Source organism: Podarcis pityusensis, assembly GCF_964106645.2.
Source record: "Podarcis pityusensis genome assembly, chromosome: 10".
Classification (NCBI taxonomy): Eukaryota; Metazoa; Chordata; class Lepidosauria; order Squamata; family Lacertidae; genus Podarcis; species Podarcis pityusensis.
This window is the reverse complement of record NC_138035.1, coordinates 26,427,735-26,442,243: the sequence shown is the minus strand read 5'-3', so window position 1 is coordinate 26,442,243 and position 14,509 is coordinate 26,427,735. Positions and strand designations below refer to the sequence as shown.

General features: G+C 41.3%; 1 protein-coding gene across 1 annotated transcript in view; it reads right to left on the bottom strand.

Annotated features, from left to right (window-relative positions):
- Window positions 1-1,032: 1,032 nt before the first annotated feature.
- Window positions 1,033-14,509, bottom strand: part of RIC8B (RIC8 guanine nucleotide exchange factor B) — a 30,235-nt gene continuing 16,758 nt past the window's right edge. Inside the window, exons 5-10 of the mRNA XM_080971787.1 lie at window positions 12,332-12,494; window positions 9,629-9,724; window positions 8,815-8,959; window positions 7,263-7,407; window positions 6,332-6,451; window positions 1,033-2,258 (exon numbers count right to left, since the gene is read on the bottom strand). Of these exons, the coding sequence (XP_080827913.1) occupies window positions 2,147-2,258; window positions 6,332-6,451; window positions 7,263-7,407; window positions 8,815-8,959; window positions 9,629-9,724; window positions 12,332-12,494 (781 nt within the window). The 3' untranslated portion in view covers window positions 1,033-2,146. The remainder of the gene's footprint in view (window positions 2,259-6,331; window positions 6,452-7,262; window positions 7,408-8,814; window positions 8,960-9,628; window positions 9,725-12,331; window positions 12,495-14,509) is intronic.

Genomic DNA, 14,509 nt, shown 5'->3' with positions numbered 1-14,509 from the left:
TCTGGGCCAATAAAGGCACAGAGACTGTACTATTCGTTGGCTACTGTGAATAGGTCTGATGAAGGAATGTGATGGATTCACCATGGATTGGTAAAATTGGTACAGGGGCCTCTTTTCAGTCTGCCCTGGAAATCATGGCTAAGCATAGAATCATAGCTGCAAAAAACCATGAGAGTCACCTAGTCCAACCCCTTGCAATGCCAGAATCTTTTGCCCAGTGAGGGGTTCAAACCCACAAACCTGAGATTAAAAGTCCCATGCTGTACTGACTGAACTATCCCAGGTCCTTAAATGCCATGTAAACTCCCCACAACATGGCACTGATCCACACAAATGACAACTGCACACGACTGCCATAGCAGGCTGCAAACTCCCAGTGATGACTGCATGGTGGCTACTTGGTATAAAACCAGCCCATAGAATAGATGAGTTATTCACTGTTAGCCAACACCCTAGAGGTCCCGGGCCCTAAGGAAGTTACCGGTAGATTAGCCTCAACCAGAGCCAGGGCCTTTTCAACTCTGGCTCCGGCCTGGTGGAACGCTCTGTCTCATGAGACCAGGGCCCTGCGGGATCTGATTTCTTTCCGCAGGGCCTGTAAGACAGAGTTGTTCCGCCTGGCCTTTGGCTTAGAATCAATTTGATTCCCTCCCCCTCTTTCATTTTTCCTTTCACCTCCTGTAAAGAGGCTGCATCTTAATGTTTTAATGTTGTATTTTAATCTTGTTTTTAAAGTTGTATTTTAATCAACTTGTTTTTATTATTGGTTGTTAGCTGCCCTGAGCCCAGTCTTGGCTGGGGAGGGCGGGGTATAAATAATTTTTTTTATTATTATTATGTCTTGCCTCAATGTATTGAACCCAAACTTATTACAGACAGGGAAATGAATTGAGCAAGGACACAATCTACTAGGAAGTTCTACAGTGGAAACCCCATTGAAGTTAGCAAACACTTCTTGGTAGATTAAGGAGGAAAGGAGGAATGGCGAAATGACATGGGAATTTCAGTTCTAAAAATTCACAATGCTACATATTTAATTTATATAAAGTTTTATTGATAGAATGCAACACGTCCTCCACTGAGCATTTATTATAGTTAGGTTCTTTCCACATAAGCAACATAATTCAACACAATCTGCCCTCCATTTCCATTGCTTCATACATTAGAGACTATTTTCATACATAATTCTTTATAAAGACATCCGAGCAGCAAAAAAGGAATGTTTAACACGGCATTTTCCCAACTCTTTAGTTTAAGCCCCTATCAAGCCTTGTCAACCCATGTTTTCAGGCCAGCCACTGTCCCAAGACCAGGGGGTGGTTTTTTAAAAAACAGAATTATTCACCTAGGCAGGCATGGCCAAACTTGGCCCTCCAGCTGTTTTGGGATTACAACTCCCATCTTCCCTGGCTAGCAGGCCCAGTGGTCAGGGATGATGGGAATTGTAATCCCAACACAGCTGGAGGGCCAGGTTTGGCCATGCCTGACCTAGGCTATGTAGAGAGCCCCTCTGCAGCCACAGGATTCAAGCCCATTATCTAATGTGGATTTGGGGACAAATGAAAGTGTTCTAACAAAACAGATATTCAGTTGATCTAAATCTGAATGCTTTGAAAAGACTTGGCCATCCTTCAGAGACTGTTTAATTATGACAGCCAGGCGCACTCGCACACACACACAGACCAGAGATTTAAAAAGCTGCGCCGTTTGGGTAGCTTGTTCCTAAGCCAGTGACAATTTTACTGTGTCAACTTTTATTTAACATTTCCCCTAACATTTATTTAACATTTATCCATCTAATTAGGCAATCTATTTCCTGCCTTTTGACAGAGGGCTGATGTAAGGCAACTAAAAAAAGGGGGGGGGGTGTATCAGATAAATATTAACATTTATTTATTTTAAAATTTCACACTACACTTTTCATCCCACTGAAATACAATTAGCTTTTAAGTTAATAAATGGGGTGTTTTGTTGCTATATAAATCGAGGCCTTAGAAATGCTAGTATAGTTACACCACAAAATTTATAATTCAATCCATTTTGATGGATAAAACATTTGCTGCAACACTGAAGGGTCTAATATTTAGATAATAAAAGATGCTGTGGGTGAAGGGAAGGTGGGTGAGAAAGAAAAGCAGCTGATATTCTAGTCAGAGTCTGAACTCTCTTGCTCGTTGGTCTGATACTGACAGACTACTTCTTCCAAAGGCGTCATTGTGCCATCTGGTCGCACTCCCATTGGTGTTATAACCTTGTCCCTGCAAACAAGAAAAGTATATAAGTTTTTTTTTATTAAAAAACAAGAGCAGAGAGAACTAGCCTATTCACCTCACTTCAGTAGCTCTGTGCGTCAGATTAATTGTAGGCCTACAACAAAACTATAGGTTTCCAAACTTCCGCCACAGGTGGATGAAATCACTTTTATCTCTACCACAGTGCCAACATTTGCCATCTCTTCTCCTCATTTCCCCCCTAGGTAGCTATTGAAAAAGCAGACCTTATTAAAAAGAGAATTCAAAATGTCTTCTAATGCATATTTTTCTGGTCCATGGTCACCGACACTCTTAATTTTTAATTTTCAGTGAAATCTCATTGAATCCCCTCTTGTTTTTGTTGAATTATATAAGTAAAATAAAATCAAATAAAACCAAACCATCAGATCCAAGCACTGTATATTATAACAATGGTAAAAACCCTGGAAAAATAGCCAGAAACCTAATAGAATGGATTTAGTAAGGAAACTCTGGGAACGAATGACTTTAGTAAAATTAACTGAAATGACTAAAGACAGAAAAATGTTTAGAAATTATAAGGAGTTTGAATTTAGTAACACAACGTACAAAAAAGGATTAAAAATCTCAAGGGGTAGATCATTTGTTTATTTAAAAGAAGGAAAGGAATGAAAAGAAGTACCCTCTCTTGCTCTGAAGCATAATTAGGTAATAACATGTTTTATATTTATTGACAATTTGTCATAATTTTAATATGTATATTTAGAAGTATATAAAAGCATTAGCAAATAGACCAATTATGTATATACTGAACTGTATGTTTTCATTAGATAAAGAATAATTATCTAAATGAAAAAGCCAACACTAATTGGAAAAAAAAAATCCAGATATTAAGTCATTCTCATTTTTGAGGGAGCTCAAATCCTTACTATGAAAGAGTGAACAGAGCTTCATACAAAATTGATTGGTGGGGGAAACAGGAGCACAACACTAATAAAGACCTAATTCAGGCAGGCCACATTCATGGAGCCAATTAAGACCAATATGAAAAAAAGAGAAGTCAACCACTAATGGGCTAAGGACAAAGAACAGGTTCTCTGTTTAAGTAAAAATAGGGAAATAAAGAAACTGCCTTTGTTAATTCTTAAATCCTGCTAACATGGCTGTCGATGTTCCACCTGTCATGTGGGGAGCAGCTACCCCTCCGGCTTCAAAACCACAACTGCATACATATTCATTTCACTGAGTGAAAGTAGTCAGTCAGGAAAAGAGATCTGGGCTACACAGCCAGCCTCTAGTGGTGCTTAAGGACTTGTGGATTCATTTAGATTCAGTCAGCTTTCTCTCTCTCTCTCTGCCACCCCTCCTTTTTCTTTTTTAAACTGTTGCTTTTGTTTGCAGCTGTTTAATTACAGGATTGACAGCCATTTTAATCTCTTCAAAGCTCTGAAGGCCTCTCACAGCTAATCCAATTATATCTACTCCACAAGCTACAGCCTCATGTAAAGATGATTAATTATTGATTAAGCCAATCAAACAGTATTAGCAAAGATTTATTTAAGCCTTTCATTGCCTCACATCTGATTATAATCTCGTTTATTATATGTGGATTATGGAAAAAGCTGTAAGGCCAGGGAGGGCAACATTTTGATCCTCCAAAAAACACACACACACAAAAAACCCCACATCCCATCACCCCCACACCATATTTTCAGAGATTATTTTTTTAAGTATACATCACTCTTCACAGGTGTCTCTCAGGTGTTTCAAAACTGGTTTAGGAGAGGCCCATCACAGTGTCAAAATTGGTTATACAAAGAATGAAATCACCAAGATTATGAGAGAGACATGAAACAACTTCCACCAATTAAGGCTGCAACCCCTATACTTACCTGGCTGTAAATTCCATTAAGCTTAATGGAGCTCATTTCTGATTAAACATATATAACGGAGTGTACTGTAAGTGAGTGATGTCAGGGAAGCAGGAAAAGTAGCAACTTCTTATAAAATATAGCCACAAACCCAATAGCGCAGCAACACATGTTCTGAGTAATGCAGGTGCCAGGAAGATTACAGGAAAATTAAGAGAATAGTGGGCTTCATTCCTATGCAATACTTCCATAATACAGAACTACTTGCCACATTCCAAAAACCTGACCACCACAGAGTAGAAATTTTAGCTCTGTCCTCTAAAATATGAAGTACGGCCCATAATCCATCACTCTAAGAAAACTTTTTCACACACAGAATATTTTAATCTTCTAAATGAAGCAAGGGGGAAATCATCAGAACCAAACATTTTGCAAGGCAGAATTATGACTTCTGGGGCACTTTTCATATTTTTTTTCCAAACAGAGACACATGTATTAATATATTTTATGAACATGTTTGACTGACCCTTGATTGAGAACTGCCAAGTAAGTTTGGAGCATTTTTTATAAATAAAAAAGGATTATATTCAACAATTCTTAGAAAACATGCCATAATGAAAACCTTAACATGATGCATTCTCCTTCTCTGTTAGCAGATATCCCATTAATCCCTTCAGATTCACCTACACAATCTTTGCTTCTGCCTCCTGCTTGCCATTTAGCTTGATAACGACTCCAAAACCATTCCCTTGTTTTCAAGGGTCTTTCTTTCTTGCCTGCCCTGTGCACAACAGGTCAGTGTTAACACATGGAACTAATGGCGGTTCTCTGTAATGAAACAATCACATTGCAAACACCGGCCTGTTCCTTTGATAAAATAGTGTATTGGGGACCTATTCACCTCCCTATAATTGAGTGCTACATAATAGTGCCAATCCTTTTATGTACAATATTTTGTTCCACAATTAGAAAAGGCGAGGAAAAACCTATGGAAGCGTTGCTTTCTTCAGTCACTGCCATGATTAATTCTGTATTTTTAATGAGTAAGGCTGCTACTTAGGCCAGTTCTGTTGCATACTTGTTTTGTTGACTTCATGTCAATGTACAACAAAACCCAAACTATGGTAATTGGGACTGTTTCATCAGCAAAAGCATTCCTGCTATTAATACAACATTGGCTTGGAAAAAGCACTCTGTCGTTTTAATTCAGACTATTAATTCATAACTGTGCCACCAATTTATAACTGCAGGAAAAAGTATTTAATAAGCATTTTAATTAATACGGAAAACATCCAGGCATGCATGATGTGCAAAAACAAAGAATTGCAGACTAGTTGTTTAATTTAGCTATATTTTACATTTTATAAAACAGACGGCAGTTTTGGGAATGCCAGTGTTTGACAGATTAGGAAAAACAGATTCTTAAACATTAGATATCTAGCACTCTTCTGGAATACTGTGCAAAGCTTTCTACCGCTACTCTTTTGAGTATTTACATGATTCATCATTTAAAAGGAATCTTACTAAGACTCTCCAAGTCAAACAACCTTGATGTTCTTCATAACATCTAAATTATGAAGAAAATGTGTCTAGGCCCAGAAGAATACAAAACATTTATCCAATTATTTGGAAAGCTTCATGCTCATATATGGCTAATGAGGAATATTTGGGTTTGTGCATTTGCAGCAGCACAGCTGGACGTCTTTATCTGCCCCAGCTGCAACAAAACATATCTTTCCCATATCAGTCTCTACAGTCACAGCAGGTGCTACAACCTTCCAACAGCTTGATCTCACCCCCAAAGACAAACTCCTCCGCTGTCTCTCGAAATAGAATGCCACCTAGCCTCCAAATTTCCAGGTAACCTCATCAAGCAGCTTCATACAGATGTCAAACAGCATTGGAGATGGAATGGAACCCTGAGGAAACCCATGGATTAACTTCCACAGGGTCAATCAAACAGAAGCCTCTCAATGCTATCCTCTGGAACTGGCCTGGTTTGCAGAACCACTGCAAAACCGTGCCTTCTCCTTCCAACCCACCGAGTGTGTCCAGTAAAATACTATGGCTGATGGTAAAACCACTGACAGGTCCAGGAAAATTAATAAGAGACTCCATCTACCTCAGAAATCAGCTTTCAGGGCTACCCAGGCCATTTTAGTCTCAAGCCCAATCTACTGAGCCAAAGAATTTCTCCCTCAGAAATGAAAAGCAACTTAGTTACATTACCTAGAAAGCTTATCAAACATATTGACAAGTTTCATTGCTTCATATTCTTTTTGTTCTTCAGTCATTTCGTCCATTGGGTTGGGCATTGGTTCTTCTAAATGACCTGTAATAAGGTTGATGCTTTGTGGTCGGGGGGGCGGGGAGGGAAGGGGAAAGAGAATGTAAGAAAAAATAAGATTTTTTTCCATGAGGCAGCTTTAAAAAACCCAAATATAACCAATAATCCTTCACAAAGCTTATTCTTTATTGACTTTATAGCTGACATCTAAGACACATGAACATACCTAAATGCTTAATGGCACCAAAACCTGTGAGTAGCCCCAACTTTCGAATCTACATTGGCTTATCTAGTTTGGCTTATCTACCAAAGAACCCTTAGTAATAAGCTCACCAGGCAGGCAATTCTAGTATTTTTCGCTCTATAAGACGCACCTTTTCCCTCCTAAAAAGTAAGGGAAAATGTGTGTGCGTCTTATGGAGCAAATGCAGGCTGCGCAACTATCGCTGAAGCAAGAGGGAGAGCTGCGCAGCAATCCCTCTTGCTGTTCTGGCTTCAGGGATAGCCGCGCAAAGCCTCTTCAACAACATTTGATTCAGAATATTTTTTTTCTTGTTTTCCTCCTCTAAAAACTAGGTGTGTCTTATAGAGCAAAAAATACAGTAATCAAAGTTTTAGTCCACAATTCAGCCCTTTGTGATAAAACAGAGGTCCAAAAAATTAAAGAACATATCTTAGACAACGTTAGAGACAAGACCGGGGTGGCTAACATGGTACTCCTACAGAGGTTGTAGACTACAACTCTCATCAGCAAAGGTCACACGAGTTGTAGTCCAAACATCTGGAGGATACAAAGCTGACTACAACTAGTCTAAGCTTAATACACTGGAGGCGAGAGAGGGGTTGAGGTGAGAGACCCAAGCAGTACCATACTTTGGCTTTGCAGATTTGTATTCTTCAGTGTCTGTATCTTCGTCATCCGAGTACCAGGTTTCCCCTCTTCCTCCTGCTAATAGGCCCCTTGCTGCCAGTAGCCCAGCTGCATTGCCATAGCCAGTGTACTTCAGTAAGCTGTCAACTGAAAAGTGAGAGAGAGAGTTCTACAAGTTTGTTAAATTTAAGTCACATTCAAACATAAACGAAGTCTTCAGATTGTCTGAATGCTCCCTGTCTGATGTGGCATGGAACAGTTCTCTTTTTAAGATGCCAGTGAAGTTGGCATGTCTTCTGCTTTTCTACAGAACTTAAGAGTTGAGAAAAAGAAAAGAGAAAAAAGTTATTCAACTAAGAAAAGCAGCATGCATGGCTAAAGGAAAATATTGTCACCTAAAATAACCTAATTTAAACCTTGATTTTAGAATTTTACACTTCTTGTGCCAACTAAATACTTGTATTTCCAATTTCTTATATAAAATGCAAGATTTTTATATATAACTATATAGTACAACTGTCCATACTGGTGAAATGACAACACTGTTAATGTGTGTGTGTGTGGTTACAGAGTTGCCTCTAATTCAGACATGCAAAATAAACCCATTAGGTTTATTGTCCCACCTGAAAAACTTTTTTGTGTGTGTGTTATGTGAGTACCCAATAATCCCTCCCCCCTAAGAAAGAATCGTTGCAAATTACTGATCACAAGCAGGAGGATAAGAACTGTGTGGAAATTAATTACTAATCAAAGATATGGCTTGTGGGAACATCGAGAAAGGAAAGAAAGTTCTCTGTGACGCAGTCATAAAAAGAGATTGTTATGGCAGGCCTGCCCGCAGGAGGAATGAGGGGGAGGAGGACTATGGCTGTTACTATCATTGGAATGTGAGTTCGGCCTGGCAGGGCCCCCGGAGAAAATTTTTGAGAGCGGCAGGCCTGTGGAGATCAGGACAGACTGTGAGAAACGTTTTGTACGGAGGTGTTGAAATGATGTCTGTCTATTTTGATATGGCTCTTGGATGAGTGTAAAATCCACACAGGACATAACAACGTTTGTTTTTAACCCGCTTGTGGAGACTATCAGAGATCACAAAGAAAGGAATATATGATAACAACAAGAAGATGAGGAAAACAACAAAGAGAAGATTGAATAGAACTGTGAATACTATTTGGACAGAACTATGTATATTAAAGCAGCGGCAAGAGTGACATTTGGATCCCTTTTGGAGCTTGAAGCATGGGTACCCCCAACAAAAATTTTAAAATTTGGCTGTGTAATTTGGAATTAATGTGATTTGGAATTAATGTGATTTGATTGGCCTGTTAATAAAAATTATTTTTTTTTTTAAAAAAAAGGTTTATTGTCCCACCTGCCCATATTCAAGCAGGCATTTGTGACATATTAACAACTTCAATAAACTCTCTACCAGTTTAAAAACTTTCATTTGTGATTGTTCAGAAGCAAATTCTATTTGTCAGGAGATAACCAGGCAAGCAATTGTTCAGAAGTCTGGAATAACCACCCATATTCATTATAAGAACCAGCCTGTACCTCTCTCCTTGCAAAGAACAAAAAGGAATTCTGCAGCGATTTGCTTCACTCCTAGGTCAACGTGAGTCATGAGTCGCACTAGTTTGTTTCTCAGTGTTGTGCCAACTTCAGGGCGATTAGATACATCTCTCAAGGGAGGCAACACCTAAAGACAAAAACAAGTAATAAGAGCAATTAATCTCCAGTGGAAAGTGTTCACCACACTTTCTTATTCAAAAGTATTTGTAAAAATTCTGCTTTAACACTCTGCCTAGCTCTGCAATGAGGTCTTAGCCCCATTCCTTTGTTGCTGCTGAGCAACTACTAGTAAGAGAATACAGGGAAGAGACCCAGCTGCTCAGACCCACTCGCTTGTCTCAGAGGTCATCAGTGGGAGACAGTGCCAGGTAGGAGACCAAGGGGAAAGGATAAGAGCAAGAAATGCTGCCTGAATAATCTTGGTTCCATATGGGCATCATGCAGCTTCCGTTCCTGTACTCCAGGGATGGGAAACCTCCCCCCCCCCCGAAGCTGTTGGTTAACTCCTGTCAGTCTCAGTCAGCCTGGCCAATGGGCAGGGACGATGGTTGCTAGATTCCAACTCCATCTCAAGGGCCAAAGGTTCCCCCATTTGAGTGTGAGGTTTTTTGCAAGCAATAATTTTGCAAGCAACTCTAAGGGCTTCCCAAGGCTATAAAGCAAGATAAAGGTATTATAATACCTTGTGAAAATATAAACAAGATCCCTTAATATTTAAAATAGCCTTCCTGTCAAGTGTTTGTATTCCTTTGTTCTCTGTGGTATCTCTGTCTTCTTCATCTCTGTGGTATCTCACCTGAGCTTTAATAAACTTCCTTATGTTCCGGTGAGATCGGCAGCATCTTGTTAGCAAACTGAGAACTGGAGTGAGACCTTCCCGATAGCTGCTCCCCTAGAATAAGAAATCACAAGACACATCATTTTTCTTCCAAGAACATTGGGATTTTCTACCATACTCCATATTCCTGCTCTAGTGTTTCTCAAAACAAGTTTCCACAGCAGGTCCCTCGTGTCTTTCCCATACCATTTAAAGAGCATTTCCACACCTGAAAATTCACAAAGGAATGCCTCCAGAGCTGTGATTGGCTAATGTTCCCAGGCATGTTTATGACATGTTTTCAGACATGCGGATGATTTTCAAATATTCCTGATCATGATGTATGCATTGTACATTGGGCTGTCTCTGAAAAAGGTTCGAAATCAAAGCTACTGCAGAATGTAGCAGCCAAAACATGAACTGGGACTATGCAGTCTAAATTACATTGGCTGCCAATCTGAAGTGCTGCCTTTGACCTGCATGGTTCAAGACACCAATACCTTAAAGCCTCCTTTCCCCTGTATAAGCCTATCTAGACACTGAGATCATCATCTGAAGACACCCTGTGTGTCTCCACCAAGAGATACTCGTAGGGAGCAACAAGATAACAGGCCTTTTCTGTGGTAGCCCCCCCAATTTTGGTACACCTTGCACAAGGAAGCTCACTTGGTCCCAACACTGCCTTCCATGCATTAGACAGCACTAGTGGTCTGCAGTGGCGTAGCGTGGGTTGTCAGCACCCGGGGCAAGGCAAGTAATTTGCGCCCCCTAACCCGTGGATTTGCGCACCCTAACCCTAACCCCCAGATGTTGCGCCCAGCGCGGCCGGCCCCCCCTGCACCCCCCACACTACGCCACTGCTCGAGGCAGCGACGCTTCCACCCCCTGGAAACAGCAGGAAGGGAGAGCGCTCTTGTGCCCCGGTCCTGCTTTGAGTGCTTCTCATTGACGTGTCTGCTTGGCCACTCTAGATGGGCCCTTGTGGCCTTGATCCAGTAGCCGGGTCCTTCTTCGGAAAGAGCGAGCGCCTCCTAAGCATGTGCAGAGCGCCTCCCTCCGCCCCTGCCACGCGGAGCTCAGCCTGCGCGTGGGCAGGCCCTTTGCGTCACGTGTGCTTGGCAATCCCCGGCACCTCTCCTCTCCTCTCTCTCTCCCTGGAGAAATGAAGCAGTGACCCGACAAGGAGTAGCGAAGGATGGGCGTGTTTCGTCCCTGATCCGGATGAGATCAAGGCGCCGGCAACGGGAAGGAGGCGGGGGAGAAGCAGGAGCAGGCCAGCCGGGGCTGCTCCAGACCCCCCCCCGATCTCTCCCATCGCCGCTGGAGGGGTCATGGAGGCACTGAGCCCGGGAGGCGGGTAGCCAGCCAGGGCGCACCTACCCAACCTCGTCGCGCCCAGGCGCGCTGCTCTCTCCAGCTTCCTCCCGGCCGGGCCAGCGGCTCCACCTCTTCCTTTGCCTCTTTGAGCCGCTTAATTCCCAGCAAGCGATTAGCAGGCTCGGATCGGATCCTGCGGCAGGCGGCACCTCCACCTCCTCCTCCTCCCGGCTTTGCTGCTGCTGCTGCGCAGCTCTTTTCCCTCCACCGACGGCGCGCTGCGCCTTGGAGAGGTTCCCGCTTCCTCGAGGGGGGGCGGCCAAACGGAGACGACGACCCCCCACCCCAAACAAGCCTCGATTGCTTGTCCCTTCCCTCTGGACTCGCGCCCCCCCAGATGTTGCGCACGGTGCGGCCGGCACCCCTGGCACCCCCCACGCCACGCCACTGGTGGTCTGCCTTTCAATAGTTGTTTAGTGTTCATTCTTGTTTAGATAAGGAAATGATATTTTCTGATTTTGGATGAACGATATGTTCCATATGTACTGTATTATTTTAATGGCTATGTGATGATATGCTGGTGTGTGTGTGTGTGTGTGTGTGTGTGTGCGCGTGTGTATGTACACACACACAAGGACCTCTGCTGATTGTGGGAAGCAACAAATAGCTTTTACTTTAATAAAACTAATCAGTCTATGTTTCATTTGTGGGTTTGATATTAAAAGCAGTGCTTCAGTGAGAAATAGCTGTATGTTTGTGTGTGCACGTGCTGTTTTGTTTACTCTGCACAGAGGATCCCTCAAATATGGCATAAATATTTGTTTTTATGCCCCCCTAGTATCTAATCAAAATATTGATATCAATCACACTCATCTTTCTACACACTTGTATGTGATTTGGTTTGTAGGCAAACACTGAATATGTAACACAATTTTTAAAAATAAAAAACCTAGGTAGACCCAACTACCTGACGTTGCATTTCCCCAAGGCCATCTTCCAACCTTGAAAATATTAGATGGTTAAGAATAGGTAAAAACTTGGGGATTTCTGATTCAGGCCCATTTTTGTTATTAAGAGATAGCTTGTGTCAGCTTTTAAGGCCCAACAAGACATTATTACTGCAAACCATATAACAGGTTCGCAACAATGTGTGCTTTTATTCAAGTGACAAAAGGCCGTGAATGTGATTGGTGAAGTGACCAGGAGGTGAGGGGGATGCTTAATGCTTTTCTCCAAATCAAAGTCTTTCCAGAGGTGGCTTTTCCACGCACAGCTGTTTTAAAAGATGGCATTTGTCACAAGACAACGAACATCTAATTAATGTATAAAAACAATGATTTTAGCTCTTATATAAAACAATCTAACCTTGTCAATTCTCTTCTCCATGAACTTCAATAGCACCTGAATTGCATCCATATTCATGCCATTATATTTGATATCTGTGTCCTCGGGATCCTCTTGTGTTGATGGACTGATAAGGACATCCAGACAAGAAACTGGAACGTTGCTTAAAAGGTTGATTGCGTTGCTGAAACAGATTTTAAAAACATTCTCATTCATGACACTATTTTCTTCATACCGTGCCAGCAAACACCACATCTGAATGCCAAGCATTTGTGTTGAAGAACCTGTATGTTCTAGCATAACAGCAGATTATAACGCTGTACCTGTATAACACATAGTACACCCCATTCTAAGATTTCATCTTAGATTCCAAAGAATTTTCAGGGATTTGGTAGACTTTGGGGAGATTATCAAATAAAGGAAAAGGTAAATTCCAAAGTTTAAATAACAACAGGATTGCCGGTATACTTCAATGGAATGGAAGCATGAAGAGTAGAAGAAAGTACGGAATTCATCTTCCTAAAATTCTTAGCATTTTTAAGCAGCAGCAAGTTCTTAGCCTTTTTGAAATTTGTTTATTAGATTTATATGCCACACTTCCTCTCAAAGGAGCCCAAGAGTGGCAAACGCCCAAAGAATAACATGTCTACAAATAATTCCAATACAGATGCAGACTGGGAAAGATCTCTACTTTAAAGGCTTGTTTGAAGAGACCAAGCTACTCCCTGGTGTGAGAGCTTCCCATGAATGGGCACACACACAAAACCTCTGTTTTGTTTCTTTCACACACACCGAAGTCTTTGGCCATGTAACGAACACATGATGTCGCATGTAGTCTGGGGTTTGGCCCATCTGTGAGTATGTTTTGCCTTCTCATTGTGCCACATATATAGCCTGGATTGTGTTGTGGTCTGTGCAGGGGCCCAACAGCATGAACAGATAGTACTACTTGGTGGGCAGGAACTCAAATGAAATAGAGGCTTTCCTGAGATTATGTGATAAAAAAAAATAACAAATCCAGATCTCGCCATTTCTCTCAAACAAGCCCTAGGGCAGCAAGGACTGTTGTGAAGCCACAAAAGGATCACACTCCCCTAGGTGGGCCCTGCCTAAGTTCCATAATTTTTTACTTCAAGAACTGGCAATCCTACAGGCAACTGGCAGTAGAGAGAAAAGTCTTATGGGGAAGTAGTAAGACGAAGTCTGGGGAAAAGAACACAAGTGAGCAGTCTGCATTAGAATTTGTGCACCAGTGATGTTATACATATAACCCTGCCACCCATTCAGGCTTCTGGTTGGCCACTGTGAGAACAGGATGTTGGATTAGATGGGCCTTTGACCTGCTTCAGCAGGAGTCATCCCACGTTATTATACAGCAATAGCTTGGAGACAAAGGAAATAGCTGCTTTGGTAAACAGCAGCGTCAAGATTGTTAGCAGGCTTCAGTTCCCTAGATAAGAGATGCTTCTTGAAATGCACTGGGAATAGCAATTTATACCAATTTGTCTGTTCTGGGTTTGTTTTTTGCAAAAGAAAAACCTTTACAATGCTTACTCAGCTCTGGCAGTTGTGTTAGGATTTATATTGCATTTTGATAAGTGGTTTTGTTCTGTTTGTGTATAATTTGCATTCCTTTTCCTGTTGTATGTAAATTTTATGACCCAGCACTTTATGGTTTCTATGTATTAAGCAAATTAAAAGTTCCCATGCTGAAAAAATAATGCTCTAGAATAGCAAGATTCAACCTAGAGAAGGGTTTTAGGAGAAAATTGCATTGTTATTCTAATACACACCACTAAGATATCATGTAGTGGGAACTGCAATTTAGGCTTATCTAGTCTAGCTCATTTGTATTCCTTGTTTTGTGGTTTATTTCCATTCTGGGAAGTTGTTAGCTTGAAAAGCATTGCAAAAGGCTTTCTTAAGCAATTTTGATAAGCTTTGTTTTTCAAAATCTCCATTCTCTCAACCTCCACCCCCACCCAAACTACCTGTGTAGCTAGCTAATCTTAAAATCATACTTCCAAAGATTAGTGTGTTACAATTTTGATGGCTGAAAGATAACACTGTAGGCTAGACATCTCTTCTTGGCATTAAATTTAGAAGTTCACAAACTGCTTGCATTATGTACCTAGAAGGCACTTAAGCCACAACATTAGCACAGGCAAAGAGCAAACATACATTCACTTTTATTCTGAT